The 17,659-nt window shown below is 49.1% G+C and overlaps 1 protein-coding gene across 1 annotated transcript in view; it reads left to right on the top strand.

Annotated features, from left to right (window-relative positions):
* The window catches only part of ERGIC1 (endoplasmic reticulum-golgi intermediate compartment 1), a 99,507-nt gene that overhangs the window by 31,907 nt on the left and 49,941 nt on the right, over positions 1-17,659 (top strand). The window contains exon 2 of the mRNA XM_080803456.1: positions 15,467-15,528. Coding sequence (XP_080659582.1) covers positions 15,467-15,528 — 62 coding nt within the window. The remainder of the gene's footprint in view (positions 1-15,466; positions 15,529-17,659) is intronic.

The following is a 17,659-nucleotide window of genomic DNA, read 5'->3' as shown; positions in this document are numbered from 1 at the left end:
GGGGGAGGGAATGGCGCAGCTGAGTGACCAGGGGAGGCCAGAAAGATGTCAGGCTTGCCAGTGGGCTCTGCCAGGGGGATGGACAGATGCTCCCATTTGGGGAGAAGAAGGAGAGGGTAGGAGGTGATCACCACATTCTTTGGTCCCATTCCCTGGGACAGTGTGTGCTCAGAGGAGGCTGGTCTGGCGGCCTCCAGGACATTGCAAAATTCAGGTTTAGTTGAATCAATGGCCTTTGGAAAAGTACATTTTGCTCAGGAGCCAAGTTAAACTTAAGGCTCTGCCGCCAGCACGCTGCAGTCGAGAGCCCTGACTCACACTGAGTGGGAGGGAGGAGAGCTGAAGGCAGCCTGCAGCCCTCCGGTGGCCCAGGCTCCCTCAGCGCCAGGCACCTCAGCCAGCTCAAGGCCCTGGACCACGACACCGTGCATGCCATGGGCAGCATCTCCGGTGACTCTGTCGGCTCAGACCCCCTTGGTGGTCTAGAAGAGGTTCCGTCCCTAGGAAACCATGAATAAAAGGAACCACTGTAAAAATCTGATTTTCTTACTGACATGCATTGTCGGTTTAAAGATGACTTCTCTCTTAAGATGAGTCTCTGGTAGATAACAGTTCCAAAAGCCTAAAGATTTTGGGGGCATCTGGGTGTTGTGGGAAGAACTCTGCTGGGACTTACGCATAGTTCCCACATGTGACATTCTGCGATTCAGTGTAGCTTCCTGGACCTCAGTTTTTCTGCCTTTAAGATGGATCTGGACTAGATTAGCCCTGCCAGATACCCAGGAAGCATGTCACTAGTGTCCCCATTGCATAGGCAGACACTGCTCATCCATCTCAGCCCTCACAACTGGGCAGCCCGGACTTGATCCCAGAGACGAACCTTCTTGGCCACGCAGGGACTCCGTGCTCTCGGAGTTCTCTTCTAGCGCTAGAACATTTAGATCTCTGCCCTCTCCTGTCTTTATAGTTGTACTGCCTTGTTGACACAAAAAGTCAACCTTTAAGGCCAAGCTCACAAATTTGATCGTCCCCAGGCCAAATCTGAGTCGCAGAAGTATTTCCTTTGATTCTTATATTGTTTTACTTAAACAACAACAACAAAACTCATCGCCGTTATTTTTAAATTGTGATTTCACATAGGACCCAAGATTTCTGGGTTTTTTTCCTGGTTTTCAGCCACGCTGGGGCTCCTTGTTTCAGCCGAGGGCTGAGCTGGGGGGCTTTCTGCTCCCTTTATTTTTTTAAATTTGATTTTATTTTTTATAGTTTCAAGTTTTTTTAAAATTGTGGTTAGTTAACATACGGTGTAATATTAGTTTTCGGTGTCTGCTCCCTCTTGGTGGGCTCTGGACCCTTCCGTTTGCCACAGGCCCCACCCAGCCGGCTTCTCTCATGTTTAGTACCTACCTAGCCTCTGTAGGCATTTTTCTACTTGGGACCCTACTTCCTACCGAGACGCGTAATGCCTGGTTGCCTGTTATTTGGTGATCTGAGCAGCAGGTGATCTTTGCCCGGGGCCACTACGACATTTGGGAGATTGATGTTTCCTGGATTCTTTTTCAGAGGGAAAGAGTATTTTCTGTCTGTGAATAGTCACTCCCTAGTGGTTTTGTATTTTTATTGTCTCACGTGGGCTTCCCTTAAAGCAAAGGCTTAGCTAAGCTGGGGACTGTTGAGGGAAGCAGGGGTGAGGCAGATGTTCACCATTAGGGGGTGTGTGGAGGAGGTCTTCTTGCCCTCCTTCCTTCTGTGACTCCCTCCCTGCCCCCTGTCAGCCTCCTCTGTGAAGTCTCATTGATGGTGGGTGGTTAGGAAGCCTGTGCTTTCTAAGGGATCTCACCCGCACATCTCAGGTGAGCTCTTCACCTGCGAAAGACCCAGTCATCTGTGGCTCCATGAGCCTCTTGTTACTTAAAGTGGATGCATGCTCCCTGCTTAAGAGGGCAGTGCCAGGCACCAGGGAGCCCAAGATGCATCAGGCCAGCCTGCCCTGGGGGAGTTCACAACTTCCAGGGGAAAACACAAATAGTATTAATGAGACAGAGTAGATTGTGCTGTTCATTCATGATTACGGTTCACACCTATTTAGTAACAACATACCATGTGCGATATGATGACTGAGTGAAGCTCAAGGGCCGTGGGCAGCCCAGAAGGTGGTGCCCCAGCCAGCCTGGGGCTAATTAGAGGTAGATTCTTAGAGAAAGGGAAGTGTGAGCTGAGTTTTAAAAGAATTACTGCATCCTCTGACCTCTCCTCCCACTCCCAGCTGTGTCAGCCTCTTTACTGTTCTAGGAGCCTGCCAAATATGCTTCTTGCCTCAGGGCCTTTGCACTTGCTGTCCCTTCTGCCTGGATTGTTCTTCCCAGGATATCCAGGTGGCTGCTCTCTCACTTCATTCAGCTCTCCACTTGCATGTCACTTTGTTGGATGGGGCTTCTCTGATAGCCGTTACTCCTCTCCCCCCATCGAAAATAGCACCTATGTTATACTCTGTCTCCTAGCTCGGTTTATTTTTCTTCATAATACTTACCAGCATTGACATATTAGTTCACTCATTGTTTGTCTCTCCTACGAGGATGTAAGCTAGGCAAAGGCAGGGAGTTTTGTGTCTGAACATCGCTGGGTTCCTAGCACGTGGAAGTGTTTGGTACCCAACGGGTACTCAATCATGACAGAAAGAACGAGCGGATGGAGGAAGAGAGAGAAGGGGTGATGCAAACAGAGGGCACGGTGCATGTAAATGAATGGACCCGGGACAGAATGGGCCTTTCTGGAACAAAGAGTGTTGGTGGGGCCACGAGGTAGGTGCGAGGGAGAGAGGGCAGTCCTACCTGTCTTTATTTTTTTCATTTATAACCTGTTTATTGTGAAACAACTGAAAAGTACTGAGAGGTGCCCGAATGAAAATGGTCACCAAGGAGGGCACTTTGATCCCTTTCCTTATGCATTTTGCCATGGGATTGTCTGAAAAATTTCCCCCTTTAATTTGAGAGCCAGGCCTCGCTTTCTAAAGCTGCCCAGCCTGGCACAGTAACTCTGTGTGGGTGCAAGACCCAGCTGTACCACGTGCCAGTCAAGTGACCTTGGGCTTCTGGAACCACAAACCTTAGCAGGAGCTCTTGCTCTGCCCGAGACACCTTTCTGCCCTTTTTCTCAGCCTCATTTCTGCTTGTCTTTCTAGGCTTAGGGTCTCAGCCCGAGAGTCGCCGACTCTACACAGTCTTTTCTGAGCCTTAGTTTCCTTTTCTGTGAAAAAGGGCCAAATCTCGCTTTTGTATCTTGAATGGTCTTGGGGATTCAGTGAGCTGTCGTGAGTCCAGAGCCTGGCTTAATAAATACTCTCTTTCCCCTTTCCATGACATCAGCTCCACCTCCGGGTTTGTCATTATTCTACTTTCTTTGACCTGCAAACCTCTTAAAATCTTGATCCTGTCCAAGAGCTTTTATCCCCAGGGCTCGCCAGAGCTCAGCCCACACTCCTTAAGGTAGCTGAGAATGTTATCCAAAAGGTGGTCTGATAGCACAGAGTAAAACTGAATTACGGGCAGGTGCAGATGGAGGTCACGTGACATTTGGGCTCGCCCCAAAGGGGGCACCTTCCACGGGTGTCTTTCTCTCAAGTACTTTGCTCCCAAACTTAAAAACACAGGCCCCAGTGGTTTCTTCCTTTTAAATCTCTGTTGAAGGCCGTGCTCTGGCCGGGAGCCGCAGGGACAAGAACCCAGTCCCCGGAATAGCTCCTGCCGCTGAGCATTTAAATGCCATCTGTATTTTTATCCGATGATGGGTCATTTCTGAAAAACCCCCACTCATGTTCTGCCCCTCTAAGAATACATTTCCATTTATAGCTTCCACTCTCGGGATGATGTTGTGTCCTGGTGTGGGGCTGGCGGCTGCGTCCTGTTTCCAGTGATTTGGAAACACTTCGGGGGCCCTTGATGTCCCCTGGCCTGCGCTCCCTGTGGCCTTGACAGTGGGAAGTCTGACTCCCAGCCACGCCCTGGCTGCCTGACGTCTCGAGGCTCCGACACCAGGCCTTTCCTCTTTCTGTGAGCTCATCGAGCTCTTGCAGCGTGGGGGGAGGTACGTGGGGGTGAAGGGGTCCTCATCGGCTGTGCTCTGCCAGGGCCTGAGAGTGGCACCACACCACAGTTCCAAAGCTCCACAAAACCCTTCCCCCTTTACTCACTCACCGAGTGCCCACAGCCTGCTGTGGGTGCCAGGCTCCGGAGGGCAATGCTGATTGTGGACAGCCAAGGGCCCCAGGGGCTAGTGCAGAGCTTTGGGGAGGACAAAGAGGGTCAGGGTGAGGGTCAGCCTCTGGGTCAGGCTGGCCAGAGTTTCAGCCTGACTCTGCCTCTCACTGGTTGTATGAACTTCTGCAAGTTGCTTGGCCTCTCTGAGCCTCAGTTTACACACTTGTTGATGGCATCTCATGAGTGGTACGGAGGATTCAGTGGGATAGAGTAGGTCAAGTGTAGTAAGTAGGGCTTGGCCCATAGGGTAGGAGCCCAGGAAATGCCAGTCCCTTTTCCCATCCCTCTGTTGACTTGTGGTAACACAGGCGGGTATATGCCGAAAGTCTTAGGGAATAAATTTGAAGTTGGAAATCAACACAACGCTGATACCTTAGAAATTCTAGCGTGCACCAGCATCTTGTGAAGTGCACATTTTTCACAAATGCCTGCCCTCCCCACCCCTGCGCTGGTTTAGTACATTCCACAGTAGGGCCCTGGCAGCTCTTGGCGGATTTAATCAGCCACCTGGCGGATTCTGAGGCTGTGGTGCAAGGACCACACTTGGAGAAAAGCTGCCTCCTTCATCTATTCCACAACCATTTCTGTGGGCCTACTGTGTGCCTGGTACTTTTCTAGGCTCTAGGGATATAGTGGAACTCAGAGGCAGACACAGTTCCTGCTCTCCTGTGACGTACATGCCAATGGCGGAATCAGGCAATGGACAAAGGTACAGAACACAACATAAGCAGTGATCTTAAGTTCTATGAAGAAAAAGAGAGTAGAGTAAGGAGATGGACAGAGGTGTTTTAGCGGCCAGGACAGGCCTCTCCAAGGAGGTGACATCTGAATATAGACGTAAATTAAGGGAGGCAGCAAGTAGGCAGATATCTGAGGGAAGAACATTCCAGACACGAAGGCAAAGGACCTGAGATGGGAGCAAGCTTGCTTGACTTCTCAGGGAACAGATCACTTTAGGATTTAGTGCTGTCTGGCCAGTTCCCCTTCCCTACTGGTCGTGAGCTTTGTTCTCCCCTGAGTAGCCTAGGTCCAGGTAACAGGTAAAGGGCATTGTCTGGCCCTGCTCCCGTTTTTCTGATAGACCATCTAAAACACTATTTGAGACTACCTTGGTCATCTTCCTGATTAGCCAGTTTTACTGTGTTGCTCAGCAGTGTGGGCCCCCCAGCCAGCACAGCACACCTCACCACTTCTCAGGCATTTGCAGATCCTAAGAGAACACAGACAGTGACTTGCAAAGAGTCAGGGGGCCTTGCCTCTTAGCACAGAACGCTGCTGCCCTTTCTCTTTTACTGTAACTATCTGAAGCTGCATGAGTTTGGAGTCCACATTCCTGAGGTTCTTTCTGGGATCCTAAGAACAGGTTTTATGTGAGAAGCTGTTGAGTGTTGTTTTGGACATATCAAGTGTGAGGGGCAGGCGGGATGCCCCTGGGCATGAGGAAACTCCTCAGGCATTACCATGTGAGCTCTGTGAGGACAGGGACCACATCTGTCTTGTTGACTTTCTCCTGTCTCCGTGGAACTTGGCACAGTAAATTAAGGCATGATGAGTTGGCTGTGGGAGTTAAAAGAGAAGCGGCCTGAGCACAGACCCCTGGGGGCACACCCGGATGTCAGGGATAGCAGGAGGAAAGGAGCAGACAGAGAGGGTACCAGAGAGTGAGAATGCCATGGAACATTAGGCAGCCAAGAGAAATCCAGGAAGGAAGGGACAGTTGGCAGGTTCAGTGTGGAGGCATACTGTGGAGAGCCAATGGCATCTGGCCCTTAGTGACTCTTGGGTGATCTTAGCTAGAGCAGGAAAAGAGACTGGATGGGAGGTTGATGTCAGAGGCCAGACTGCTGTGGGATAAGGATTAAATGGAAGGTGAAATGTGAAGTTGTTCTAGGCCAGCTGTTAAGAAGTATGCTATGTACTTCCAATTGCATTGCATTGAAAGGTACTAACTGGTTTTCTTCTCTTTAAGATAGTAAGGTTGATTATTGGGTTCGAGTGGCTGTAGTCTGGTCCATCTATTATTAAGTTTCTGATCATTGCTAAGATCCAGTGTTTTATCAAAGGATACACAGGGATGGTTTTTATAATTCTATCAGTCTTTCCTCATTATTCTGTGGAATTATTCTATAAAATAGAAATTTGCCTTCATCTATTTCGTTAGGTAGAAATGCATTTGTATACAAAATAATGTCAGAATCAGTACTTTCCCTTTATTTGCTAGTTTTTAGAATAGTGAGTTGGTGGCCTAGTATCTCCAAAGGTGTCCAAAGAGGCTTTTTTGTTTTCTGAAGTGTTGTTATGAGTTCATAGATTGCTTAATGTGTTTGATGTGTTTTAGCTATGGCCATCATTAAAATTTTTTTAACAGCTTTACTTAGGTATAACTGACATACAGTAAATTTCACATAGCTGAAGTGTCTGGTTTGAGGAGTTTAACATGTATACATCCATGAAACCATCGTCACAGTCAACATAGTGAACTATCTGTCACCCCTTAAAGTTTCTGCACATCCCTCTCTTCCTTTCTCCCTGGGCAACTGACATCCTGTGGTCTAGACTAGGTTGTATTTGTCTAAAATTTTATATCTTCAGACAGAAGCAGTAGAAGCTGTAGCCAAAAGCTAACACAAATGGTTACTTTTATTCTTAGGAGATGCATACAAAATATTAAATATTTAGGGACAAATTTGACAAGAGAACACCCATATGCTGAAAACCATACAACACTGCTGAGAATTTTATATAGAGAGAATCATACCACATGTACCCTAGTTTGTGTCTTTCATTCAGCATAATTATTTTGAGAATCATTCATGTTGCTCATGTCAATACTTCATTGCTTTTTATTGCTGAGTAATAGTCCATTGTATGGATATGCCAAATTTGTCTACCCATTTGCCCATTGATGGGCACCTGTAGCTATTACAAATTAAATCTGTGGCTGTTACCTCATAAATTTGAAGATGTAAGCAAGGGTTTTTTTTTTTTTTATCACTACCCTCCCTACAAAACATATGCATAAATTTTTTTTTCAAAGATTCCATTTATTTACTTGACAGAGATCACAAGTAGGCAGAGAGGCAGGCAGAGAGAGAGGGGGAAGTAGCCTCCCCACCAAGCAGAAAGCCCGATGCGGGGCTCGATCCCAGGACCCCGAGACCATGACCTGAGCCAAAGGCAGAGGCTTTAACCCACTGAGCCACCCAGGTGCCCCCATATGCATAAAATTTAACAAAAGTCAACATTCCACAATTTGCTGTTTTCTGTTACTGTATAGAGGCCTTCCTTGTTCCCCTTTCTAGCTGTTAACATCCTCCACTTTATGGATGGTCTGTAGTGTATTCCCTGGTCTCCTACGATGGACATTTCGATGGTACCCAGTTGTTTGCTGTTACGACCGATGCTGTGATGGATAGCCTGCACGTGCATCATTTTGTATTTTCATCTGGAATTTGCTGAATGCCATTAATGGCCAAGCTCTGCCTGATCCACAGGAGATGAGGAACAGGTCTGAGTGTCTCAGTCCAGTGGAGGACCTTCCACAGCCATCTCAGGGCCATGCAGGGAATGTATATGTCCACAGAGCCTGGGGAGGTCAGGGAGGCTGCCTCAGGAGGGGCCTTCTAGAACCTCTTCTTCCTTTTTGGCCAGACTTGGTGGCTTCTGTGGGAAGGAGGAGAAGAGAAAGACCAGGACTTTGTGGTCAGAGAAGGAATTATGGGATGGGAAAGATCACAGTGGAGGCAGTTGGAGCTGGGGAAACACCCTCTAGATCGAGACCTCCACACAGACACTGAGATTTAGGGAGAGAGCCACGGGGGTGGGCTGGAGAGAGAGACCTATGCCTGTGATAGTGCTGTGTGCACAGAGGGTCACCACCCACACCTCCACTCCGCCAGCTCCCTGCTTGTCCCTGTTTCACGGAGGCCTGTGGGACGGTGGGTAGAGCACGTGTCCTGAAGCTAGACTGCGGGGGTTTGAGTCCTGCCTCTGCATCCTGGGCGAGTGAGATGGGAGGAAGGATGATATCTACTGCACAGCTTGTAAAAAGGATGTGTGCTAATGAATGTCAAGTCTGAGTCCACGGCTGGGTGCACAGTCGTCCCTCACAATGTGGGGCAGCCGCCGTGTAGCTGTGAACGTCATTATTCACTCCCCGAGCTCCTTTGTCTGGGCTGGAGAGGGAGGCAGACTTTTTTCCCTTTCTTTTGACAGAGAGAATATTGGTGTGGGCTCATATTAGCATTTGAACATCAAGGACGGGATTCGGGGGGCTGTGAGAGTGATTCCAGGGCTCAAGAGAACGGGTGCTTGGTTCTTTCCAGAACCAGAAAAGAATTGGTTCTTCCTCTGCCTGCACTTGGCTCAGATGTGTTCATTTACCTCTGTGTGCCCTCCGGCATGCATATGCATGTGCACGCGCAAGCAAGCATACACACACACACACACACACACACACACACACCCCAGTAGTTCTCGGTAAGATGGAAGAAATGAGTAAGTGAACAAACAGGCACACTTTTCACCTAACTCCCTGGAACTTGGGGCCGAAGGCTCTGACAGGCTGGTGGGCAGGGGTGACCAGGCCAAAGCACCAACAAAAAGCCCTGCTGGCTATTTTTGGGATGCATGACCCACCGCTTCCAATGACTTGCTCCTCAATGGCGTCTAATTTCATTAAGCCTTGGAAACAGTGACATCACGAGCGCCTGCTGGTCGCTGCCCACATAGGGCGAACCACAGAGTGATCCGAGATTCGTCTTCAGGAGCCGGGGAGAAGTGAGGTCCCGAGCAGCAAAAGTTAAAATAGCAAAGCTGAGGCATTCTGCTATGAAAAGAAATTACAGAAGAAATCCATTAGTCAGACATTTCCAGCGGCAGTTTCCTTGCTTGGGAGCAGAAGAAGACTTATGCATGTTTATTTTGGGTGAGGTTATTATGTAGCCTTCCTCACTTCAGTAGGCTGGATGTGGCGTGGAAAGTGAATTTCTGTTAAGTAAATCCTCTGCTCTCATTGACTTCTAGTACTAATGTCAACGTATGTTTGATCTTAAGGTAGAATGCGTTAGAGGCACAGATTCAGCATGTTCGATTACAATGGTGACACTGGTACTTGCCCATCACAGTGAGCCACAAGTCTAGGTAGACTTCTCTTCTCTGTGGGTTCCTTTGCCCAGGACTGTCCAAGTGAGCTCTTCCGTCTCAGGCATGGAGCAAAAGGGAGAGGGAGAGACTGCTCATCCAGATTCCAGGTCTCCATGGGGGCAGTTGAGGCCATGGCCATGACTTCACCCAGCGGGAGCAGAGGCAACTGGCCGCCTTTCAGACAGAACACAGACTCAGAGGGAAAATGAGCTTCCCACGTGTGAAGTTTTGCTCTGCACACAACACGGTTTCTCAACTTATGATCTCTGGACATTTGGGGCCAGTGATCCTTTGTTGTGGGGGACTATCCCGTGCATTGTAGGATTGTCGGATGTATTAGCAGTCCTGGACACAACACCCCTGCTCCCCAGTGTGACAACCAAATGTCTCGGCGGGTGGGGGGGGGTGCAAAATTATCCCTGGTTGAGAAACAGTAGTATATGGCTTTTTAAGAGCGTAAGGGATAGCAAGGATTTCATAAGATCTTTATTGCCTTGTTTTTGGTTTAAATATTTTTGAATTTAATGATACCTTGAAGTGGACAAGTCACTCCTCTTCTTGGGGCTTTCATTTTCTCATCTGTAAATTGAATCAGTTGGATATAGTGATCTCAGAGTACCTTCTAGACCTGACAGTGGACAGTGTTGAAGGCAGGAGGCCCCTGTGGGGTCTCTGTGTTTGCATCCTTCCCTAGCAGGTGATAAACCTCTTGCCCACCTAGCTCCAGTCACTGGCTCCGTTCTCCTGGCACTTGGTATCCAGATCAGTCAGTCTTCCTTAAGTCCAGCTGACAGTTCTCTTACTTTGATTCAAGCCCACTTTGCCCCCTACCTTTTCAAAGTGAAAATTTCTCAATATCCAGTACAAGGAACCCCGGAAGCCTCAGCTTCCCCACTATCCCTTTCATCTTAATCTTGTTAAGACCAGCCAGTGGGTCTTACCTTTGTGCGGATTCATTCATTAAGGTCAGTTCCCCAAGGGCCTGGGTTGGGCAGGACTGGGCAGGAAGAAGGCTCAGGTCCTGCCTTTGAGAAAATCACAGGCTAGTAGGAGGGCAGGAGAAGAGCGGTTTTTGTTTGACAACAATAAAGAATCCTTCTTTTTGCTTTCTCTGTTTGAGGCTACACAATTCCAGTTCTTTAACTTTCTTTCCTACGATGTATTTTCCACCAAAATGGTCTTGGTTTGTCCCCACATTGCTGGGAAAAGCAGCAAGAATATCAGTTAGGCCTGGATTCAGATTCCTAGCTGTGGAACTTCACAGCTGGGTGAGCTTAGCCAAACCACCAGTCTCTCTGAGCGTCGTTGATAAAATGGACTTAAAATCCCTAACTGAACGGTTGGCCAAGAGAATTGAGTGAGAACATGCCAGTCAAAGGCCTAGTGTGATCTGAGTACACACTAGATATACAGCAAGCATCCCTTCCCCCTCCTCCACTCTCTACCCTTTCCTCCATATTCTCTTGATAGTGGGTGGCCACAGTAAATCGCATCACCACATCACCGCGATGAGGGACTGACTAATGTAAGTCAGAGAGGACGGCTCACTTCCCAGTCTGTCACATGCCTGGGTTCTCACCAGCCCATTTTCTTAGTGACATTCACTGCTGACTCACTTGGCTTGTGGTCAGCTCTGAACCCAGGGTCTTTTTCAGCTCTATGTTTACCCCACCACCACCACCACCACCACTCCCCAGTTTAGATTTATGGCGTGGGAATGGGGTAATTATCAGAGAACATTCTGTTTAGGTGGCCCTTCTGAATGAGTCAAAAGCATTATTAGACTGGCAACTTCATGAAGGCAGGACCCACATCTACCTTGACTACTTCCATTTTCCCACATTGCTAGAATATGACCAGCAAGTACTTAGTAAATATCTGTTGAATAAATTCATGTATTTTGAGCTGGTCCCTATCTTCCAGGAGATTTCCACCTGCTCTATGGCAGCATCTGTGGAAAAATAAGCAAAACCTTGAGATTTTAACCTACCAAGGAGTAAGCTCTATACGATTCCCACAAGTATATAGGACAATGGAAGGACCGTGGCCTATGACTCAGATTTGGGTTTGATTCCCAGCTCTACTGGTTACGGGCTTGGTGACCTTGAGCAAGTTGCTTATAGCTTAGCCTTAGTCTTCTCCTTGGAAAAATGGGATATCAGTGCTTGCCAGGGTTATTACAAGAATTAAGTGTGAATATGTATGTGTAAAAGTGCCCAACACAGGCTGACAGTGATCTTAGTTTCACATCGGTGACTGTCTCCAAAGCACCTCTTTCCTTGGATCACCATTGCCTCCTGTAATTTGGTCTATCTCCCCTCCTCTCTTAGACCTTTGTTCACTCAGCCTCCCCCTCCACTCTTCCCCATCCCCAACAAAGACATACTCTTGACTCCCAGCACACTCAACAAACACCTGCTAAGCCAGCGCCTCAAAATCAGATGCCTACAGGGATCGGGTATGTGTGAAGAAAGCAGCTGTGGGATTTTTATGTGAAATCTACCCCCTTAAATTGTTTTTCTGAAATTCTATTAAATTAAACAATTTTTTTAACTCTTTATTTTGCCATAATTTCTGGCTTACAAAAAAATTTGCAAAGCTAATGCGATACTTCCCATATGCCCTTTATCCACGCTTCCCCAAATGTCACCATCTTACATAACCAAAAAACCACTATCACAACCAGGAAAACAACCCTATACGGAGGTATTAACTGATTCATGGATCCTATTCGAATCCCAGCCATGGTCCCACTGATGTACTTTTTCTCATCCAGGACATCCTCCATGATTTAGTTGTCATGTCTCTGTAGTCTCCTCCAATCTCTGAAAGTTCTTCAGCCTTTCTTTACGCCCGTGACCTTGATACTTTGACAAGTACTGGCCACTAGGGAGCCCTCAGTTCGGATTTGTGGCTTGCTTTCTCATGATTCATTTGAGGTTGTACATTCTGAGCAAGGTCCCCACAGGAGTTTATGGTGTGCCCTCCCCAGTATGTCAGATCAAGAGGCACATGATAGTTCCCCTTCCTGGTGACACTCACTTTGGTCACTTGGTTAAGATGATGTCAAGTTTCTCGACTGTACAGTTACTTTTTCCCTTTGTAATTAAGAAGGATTTTGTGGGGACGTACTTTGAAGAAATATCCTGCCCCTTGTCACACTTCTGATTTATTCATTTCTTTATATAGATTTGTGGCTTCCTATTTTATCCAATGGGTTATAATCTATTCCTATGATTATTGATTTTAAGGCTCACATTGTCCTTTCTTGGGCCAGTGTCCCCATCATTCTTTGAACACTTTCTTGCTTTCTGACATAAGAAGGTGCTCCAAGTTCTTCTTGTTTTTTCCCTGCCTAGCCCTGGAACCAGCCATTTCTCCAAGTAAAGAGGGATATTTAGAAGTCAACAATTGAGTATCAGATGCCCTCTTTGCTATCTGCCTGTCACTGTTCCTGGACCCTCTCTATGGAATGAGCTAGGGAATATATGGTAATATGATGTGTATTTCTTTATTTGTATCTGTTGAAAATCATGAATTTACAGTTGAAACCCCCATGTCCACTCTAGCACCACCGAGTTTATTCTGTTTCTCTCCATGGATGCCTCCCTTCCCCAACAGTGAGGCACCTGGCCCCCATTATCCTCACTGTATTTCCATATTCATTTACTGTGCCCCCCCCCCACCTGTGTATCACTCTCCCTTCTCTCCTCTCTTCACCTTTAACCAGGTTCTGATACTCTGCCCCCAGCTACTCCCATCTCCCCACCCTGAGTGGCCTCTGACTTCCTGTGAAACTCCCAGTTTTGGAATGATGGTTTATTTAGCGTTTGAACTGTGAGACCCAGTTTCTGCCTGAGGGCCCTGGCTGGTGACCTGATAGCAACTGGCTGGGGAAGCTTTTGATTGTAAGCCCCTCCCACCGCTCTGGAGCCCGGTCCTCCCACCCATCCCAGTGCCGTGTGCCTGTCAACTCTGTGCTCCAGCACCCCAGGCTCTGTCCTCTTTCTTGGCCTCGGGTCTTGCTGTTCTCCCTACCTGGACTACTTTATGCCCCCACCCACCCTTCCTCCCATCCTCTTGCTCTGCCTGGTGCTGGAAGCTTCTTGGATTACTCCAGGTGCCCTTCCTGGGTTCCTCCAGCACCTTCAGCAAATCCTGTGAGAGAGCACCACTCCTTCCATTTCCTTGTTTGTCTCTGTTGCTAAACTATAGGCACATGGGGCCAAGGGCCAATTTTTATAGCTGTGTTCCTAGTGTCTAAAAGAGGACTTAGCACATAGTGGGTGCTCATAAATGTTAGATGACGTTTACTAATAGTAACTGCCAATATTCTTATAGTACTTCCTGGGAGCCAGGCATGGTCCCACGTGCTCTACATGCATGAAGCCACTTGGTCCTAACCGCTGTGCTGTGAGATAGTATTGTTGCCCCCATTTCACAGCCAGAGGGACTGAGGTTACGTCAGTGATGTGCCCAAGGTCTCCCGGGTCACGTTTGAGCCCAGGTGGGATCATTCCACAGTTCATACATCTTACCTCTCATACGCCTCTGACAACTAAAGGGGTCTGCATTTTCAGACTAGGGGAGATAAGTAGGCCTGGATAATTGAGTCACGTGGACCCCTCCCTCTTGACCACACTCCCAGCCCGTTTCTGGTGCCCCTCAGGGCCCCACGAACTGATGACTGGTAGCTGAGCAGGCGGGAGGGAAAGTGTTGCCTTTTAATTTGGCAGCCCAGCAATATCTTCTCCCCTGAGGTGTTAGGAAACCCAGCACAGTTCACGTGCAATTAGAGTGAACGCAGGGGAGTCAAACAGTAGATCTTACGCAAGATTCCAAGTCATTGCCGTGAGGTTAGCGGGGTGCTGACAGCTTTTCCCAATTACTAAAGGGGAACCACATGTCCACTGGTCACCCCTGAGATCTGGAGCGGCCGGCGGCTTCACCCTGCCAAGTCCTGCCGGAGAGCCAGGGAGCACTGGGTGGACTCGGAGCTCTGTTGATGGAGCTCCTCTTGGTGAGAACTGTCTGCTCAGGTTCCAGTGACAGGAAGGAAGCCAAGTGTGTGAGGAGCCTTCTCTGTGAACGCGGTGTAAACCCGCCCAGACATTTCTTTCTGTTACACCTCTCAGTGGCCTGGCAGGGCCTGATTATAGTAGCCACGAGCGAGGCTTAGGGTGGTAAAGCCGTTTGCCTGAAGTCACATAGCAAGGAAGGCCGGCCCGAGAGTCGAACCCAGGGTGGTCTGATTCCGAAGTCTGAAGTCTTAATTAAAGAGCTGGCCAGGAAGACACCGTGTCTCTCTGACTCCCAAGCCCCCACATCTTCTGCTGTCCCCATGACTCTCATTTGCTGCAGTGGGACCCATAGGAAGGAAAGGAATCTGCTCCACGTGTCGGGAGGAAACACGCAGTAGACAGGAGCCAGAGCCGTGGCAAGCTGACCCCAAGACAGCGGGCCTCAGGCAGGATTTTAGGTTAACTTCACGCCTTGGAGTTAAGGAGACTCTCTGCAGGCAGGCTTCAGGAGCTGGGGCAGGGGCGAGGGGGAAGGGGGGGCAGGAAGGGGAAGAGGGGGAGGGGAGGTGACTCCGGGCAAGAATGCAGTGCCGTCATGGAACTCAGGAAAGACTGCATTTCCCTATTTCCTTCATCAGTACAGAAGCCCAAGACGCGGGTTCCGTTTGTCCCACAAGTGCTTACTGAGTGTCTGCTACCCACCAGGCCCAGGCTAGGCTCTGGGGACTTGGCAGAGGACAGAACCTGACAAGGTCCCTGCCCTTGTGGAGGTGCCATTGTGATGGGGGTGGGGGGGAAGACCAACCCAGAAAGGTAACCAAACAAGGGTCCTCTTGGGGTTGTTCTAAGTACCCCCAGGGAGTGGGGCAGGGCCCCCTCAGAGAGGGTGTTCAGCAGGCCTCCTGGAGGAGATGGCCTGAAAGAGTGGGAGTAGCTGGTCCTGGGAAGAACTGTGGCTCTCCAGCCAGGTGACGCGATCGCCCCTGCTGTGCGAGACCCACCCCCTTGTGCCCACCTCACCCCTGTCCCCTTTGCTCTCTGCAGGTTTGACATCTACAGGAAGGTGCCCAAGGACCTCACGCAGCCGACATACACCGGGGCCATTAGTGAGTAGCGTCCTCCTCGCCGTTGCCCCCCACCCCTCCCCCCATCCCATACCTGGGCCTGTTCTCCCTGCACAGAGCTGCTGAACCAGGGAGGAAAGAAGGAGATGAGAAGGGATGGGCATCTTGCCAGCCCTGCATATAGCTCCTCATGTCATCTGTCCACACCATAACCCTGCAAAGTATAGGCATTGTCTGTTTCTGGAAGGATACGCCTGGAATCGTCAGTAGTCACTGCCCCTGGGAGGGGAGATGAGGGCTCAGGGGTCGGGGGAGACTTGCTTTTCCCTTCATACCTTTTAGACTACTGGAGTTTTTGACATAAGCATGTTTTTAATCATTAAAAAAATAATAATAATTGCACCAGATTTGGGTTTCCAAATGCCAGTCTTCAGTAAAAGGACCTAAGGCTTCTTGAAGAAATAGCTGTTTCTAGGACTGGGGCAGGAAGAGCACAAAATAAGCACGGATCAACCTTGGGCCAGAAAGCAAAGGAGCACCAGAGGAGAGAGAAGGCTGGAGGTGCCTCAGCAGGACAAGGGAGCAACACGAAAGAGGCAAAGACCAGCACTGGGGCCATCTGAGTAACAGATCACAGTGTGATTGCCTCATATGCCCAAGAATTACGAGAAAGGAACATGAGTCTGTACGGATGTAAATAAATGGGAGAGAAGGGATGACTCTTCCTTACGGAAGAATTCCAAGTAATGTAGATGAATAAGTCCCCCTCCAGGAGGTCAAGTTTTATTCTCCTCTCCCGGAGTATGCGCTGGACTCAGTGACACACTTGCCAAGAGCAGGGAACAGGGAGGAGAGAACTACCCAGAGACAACACCTTAACCAAGCAATGAAGGTTGACGTCAACCAGTGAGAAGTCTTGTGCACGTCACACACCCCGATGGGATATGATGGGAAGGACACCTCCCCTCGGAGGGATTGTCCCCAAAAAGGACAAGCCTGTCTCATCATGGGAAGACGTCGGCCAGTCCCAGGTCGGGGGCATTCTATGAGACACCTGCCAGTACTCTTCAAAAGTGACAGTGTCTTGAAAACCAAGGAAAGAATGAGGAACTGTCAGTGGATTCAAGACTAAGGACACAGGGTGACTAAATGCACAGTGAGATCCCAGGTCGGGTCCGGGAACCTCGAAAGGGCGTTAGTGGGGAAACTGTGAAAGCAGAGTGCAGTCTGTAGCTTAGTTAGTGGTTACGTGTAGTGTTAATTTCTTCACTTCGACAGCTGTGTACCGTGGTTATAGAAGATGTTGACGTAAGGAGAAGTTGGATAAAGGGCATACAGGAACTCTCTGTGTGTCTATTACTACTCAACAATGAGCAGTTTATTAAAAACACACTAAAAGTGCCGTGTAAGCAGGAACGCTTTATAGTCTCATATTCTGGATGAGAAGATGCAGCCAGAGAGGTGCAGAGATTTGTCTGAGGTTTCATAGCTCTCGAAAGGTACACCTCCCTGCAGCCCCTGCCTGGCCCCTTGCCGGCCTTTCCAGTGTTTGGTGTGGGAGAGGGACCCTCCCCGTGGACTGTCCCCTGAGTGGGGCCCTGGGGTTGGGCAGTCAGGTTGGAATCCACGGCTGCCTCCCAGGGTGGGCCATTGTCAGGTAGGGGCATGTCCTTGGGGATGACCTCAACTGGTCCTGGAGTTCCAGGGGGTTCCAATGAGGTCCCAGCCCTCCCTCGTTGATATTATGGATGCCTTCTCCAGCCCTGGGTCTCCACATCTCTGGGGAAGGGAACAGAGCAGCCAGGTAACGGGATGCCTGTCCTACAGGCTTCAGGTCTCGCAGAGCTGGGTTCATTCTCCTTTCTGGTAGCTAGGTGACCTTGGGCAAGTCCCTTCACCTCTCTCTGATCCTCAGTTTTCTGATTGGGGGAATAAATGAGTTCCCACCTGTCAAGTGCAAGATATGTGCCAAGTTCTCAATACTTGGACTCCCCTTCTCTTGTTGCGGACCTCCAGGAGCCCCCAGCCTGTAAAGGTCCATGACAGCAGATGCTGTGACACTTGGTGTCTGTGTTCCCACGGAGAGGACATTCAAGGCACGTCAGAGGCAAGGGGCTCATTCATCTAGCTGTTCTACTAGTTTATAAGCCTGGTCACAAAAATTTGAGTGAGG

Source organism: Martes martes, assembly GCF_963455335.1.
Source record: "Martes martes genome assembly, chromosome: 5".
NCBI lineage: Eukaryota > Metazoa > Chordata > Mammalia > Carnivora > Mustelidae > Martes > Martes martes.
This window is presented reverse-complemented; position numbering and strand designations above follow the sequence as displayed.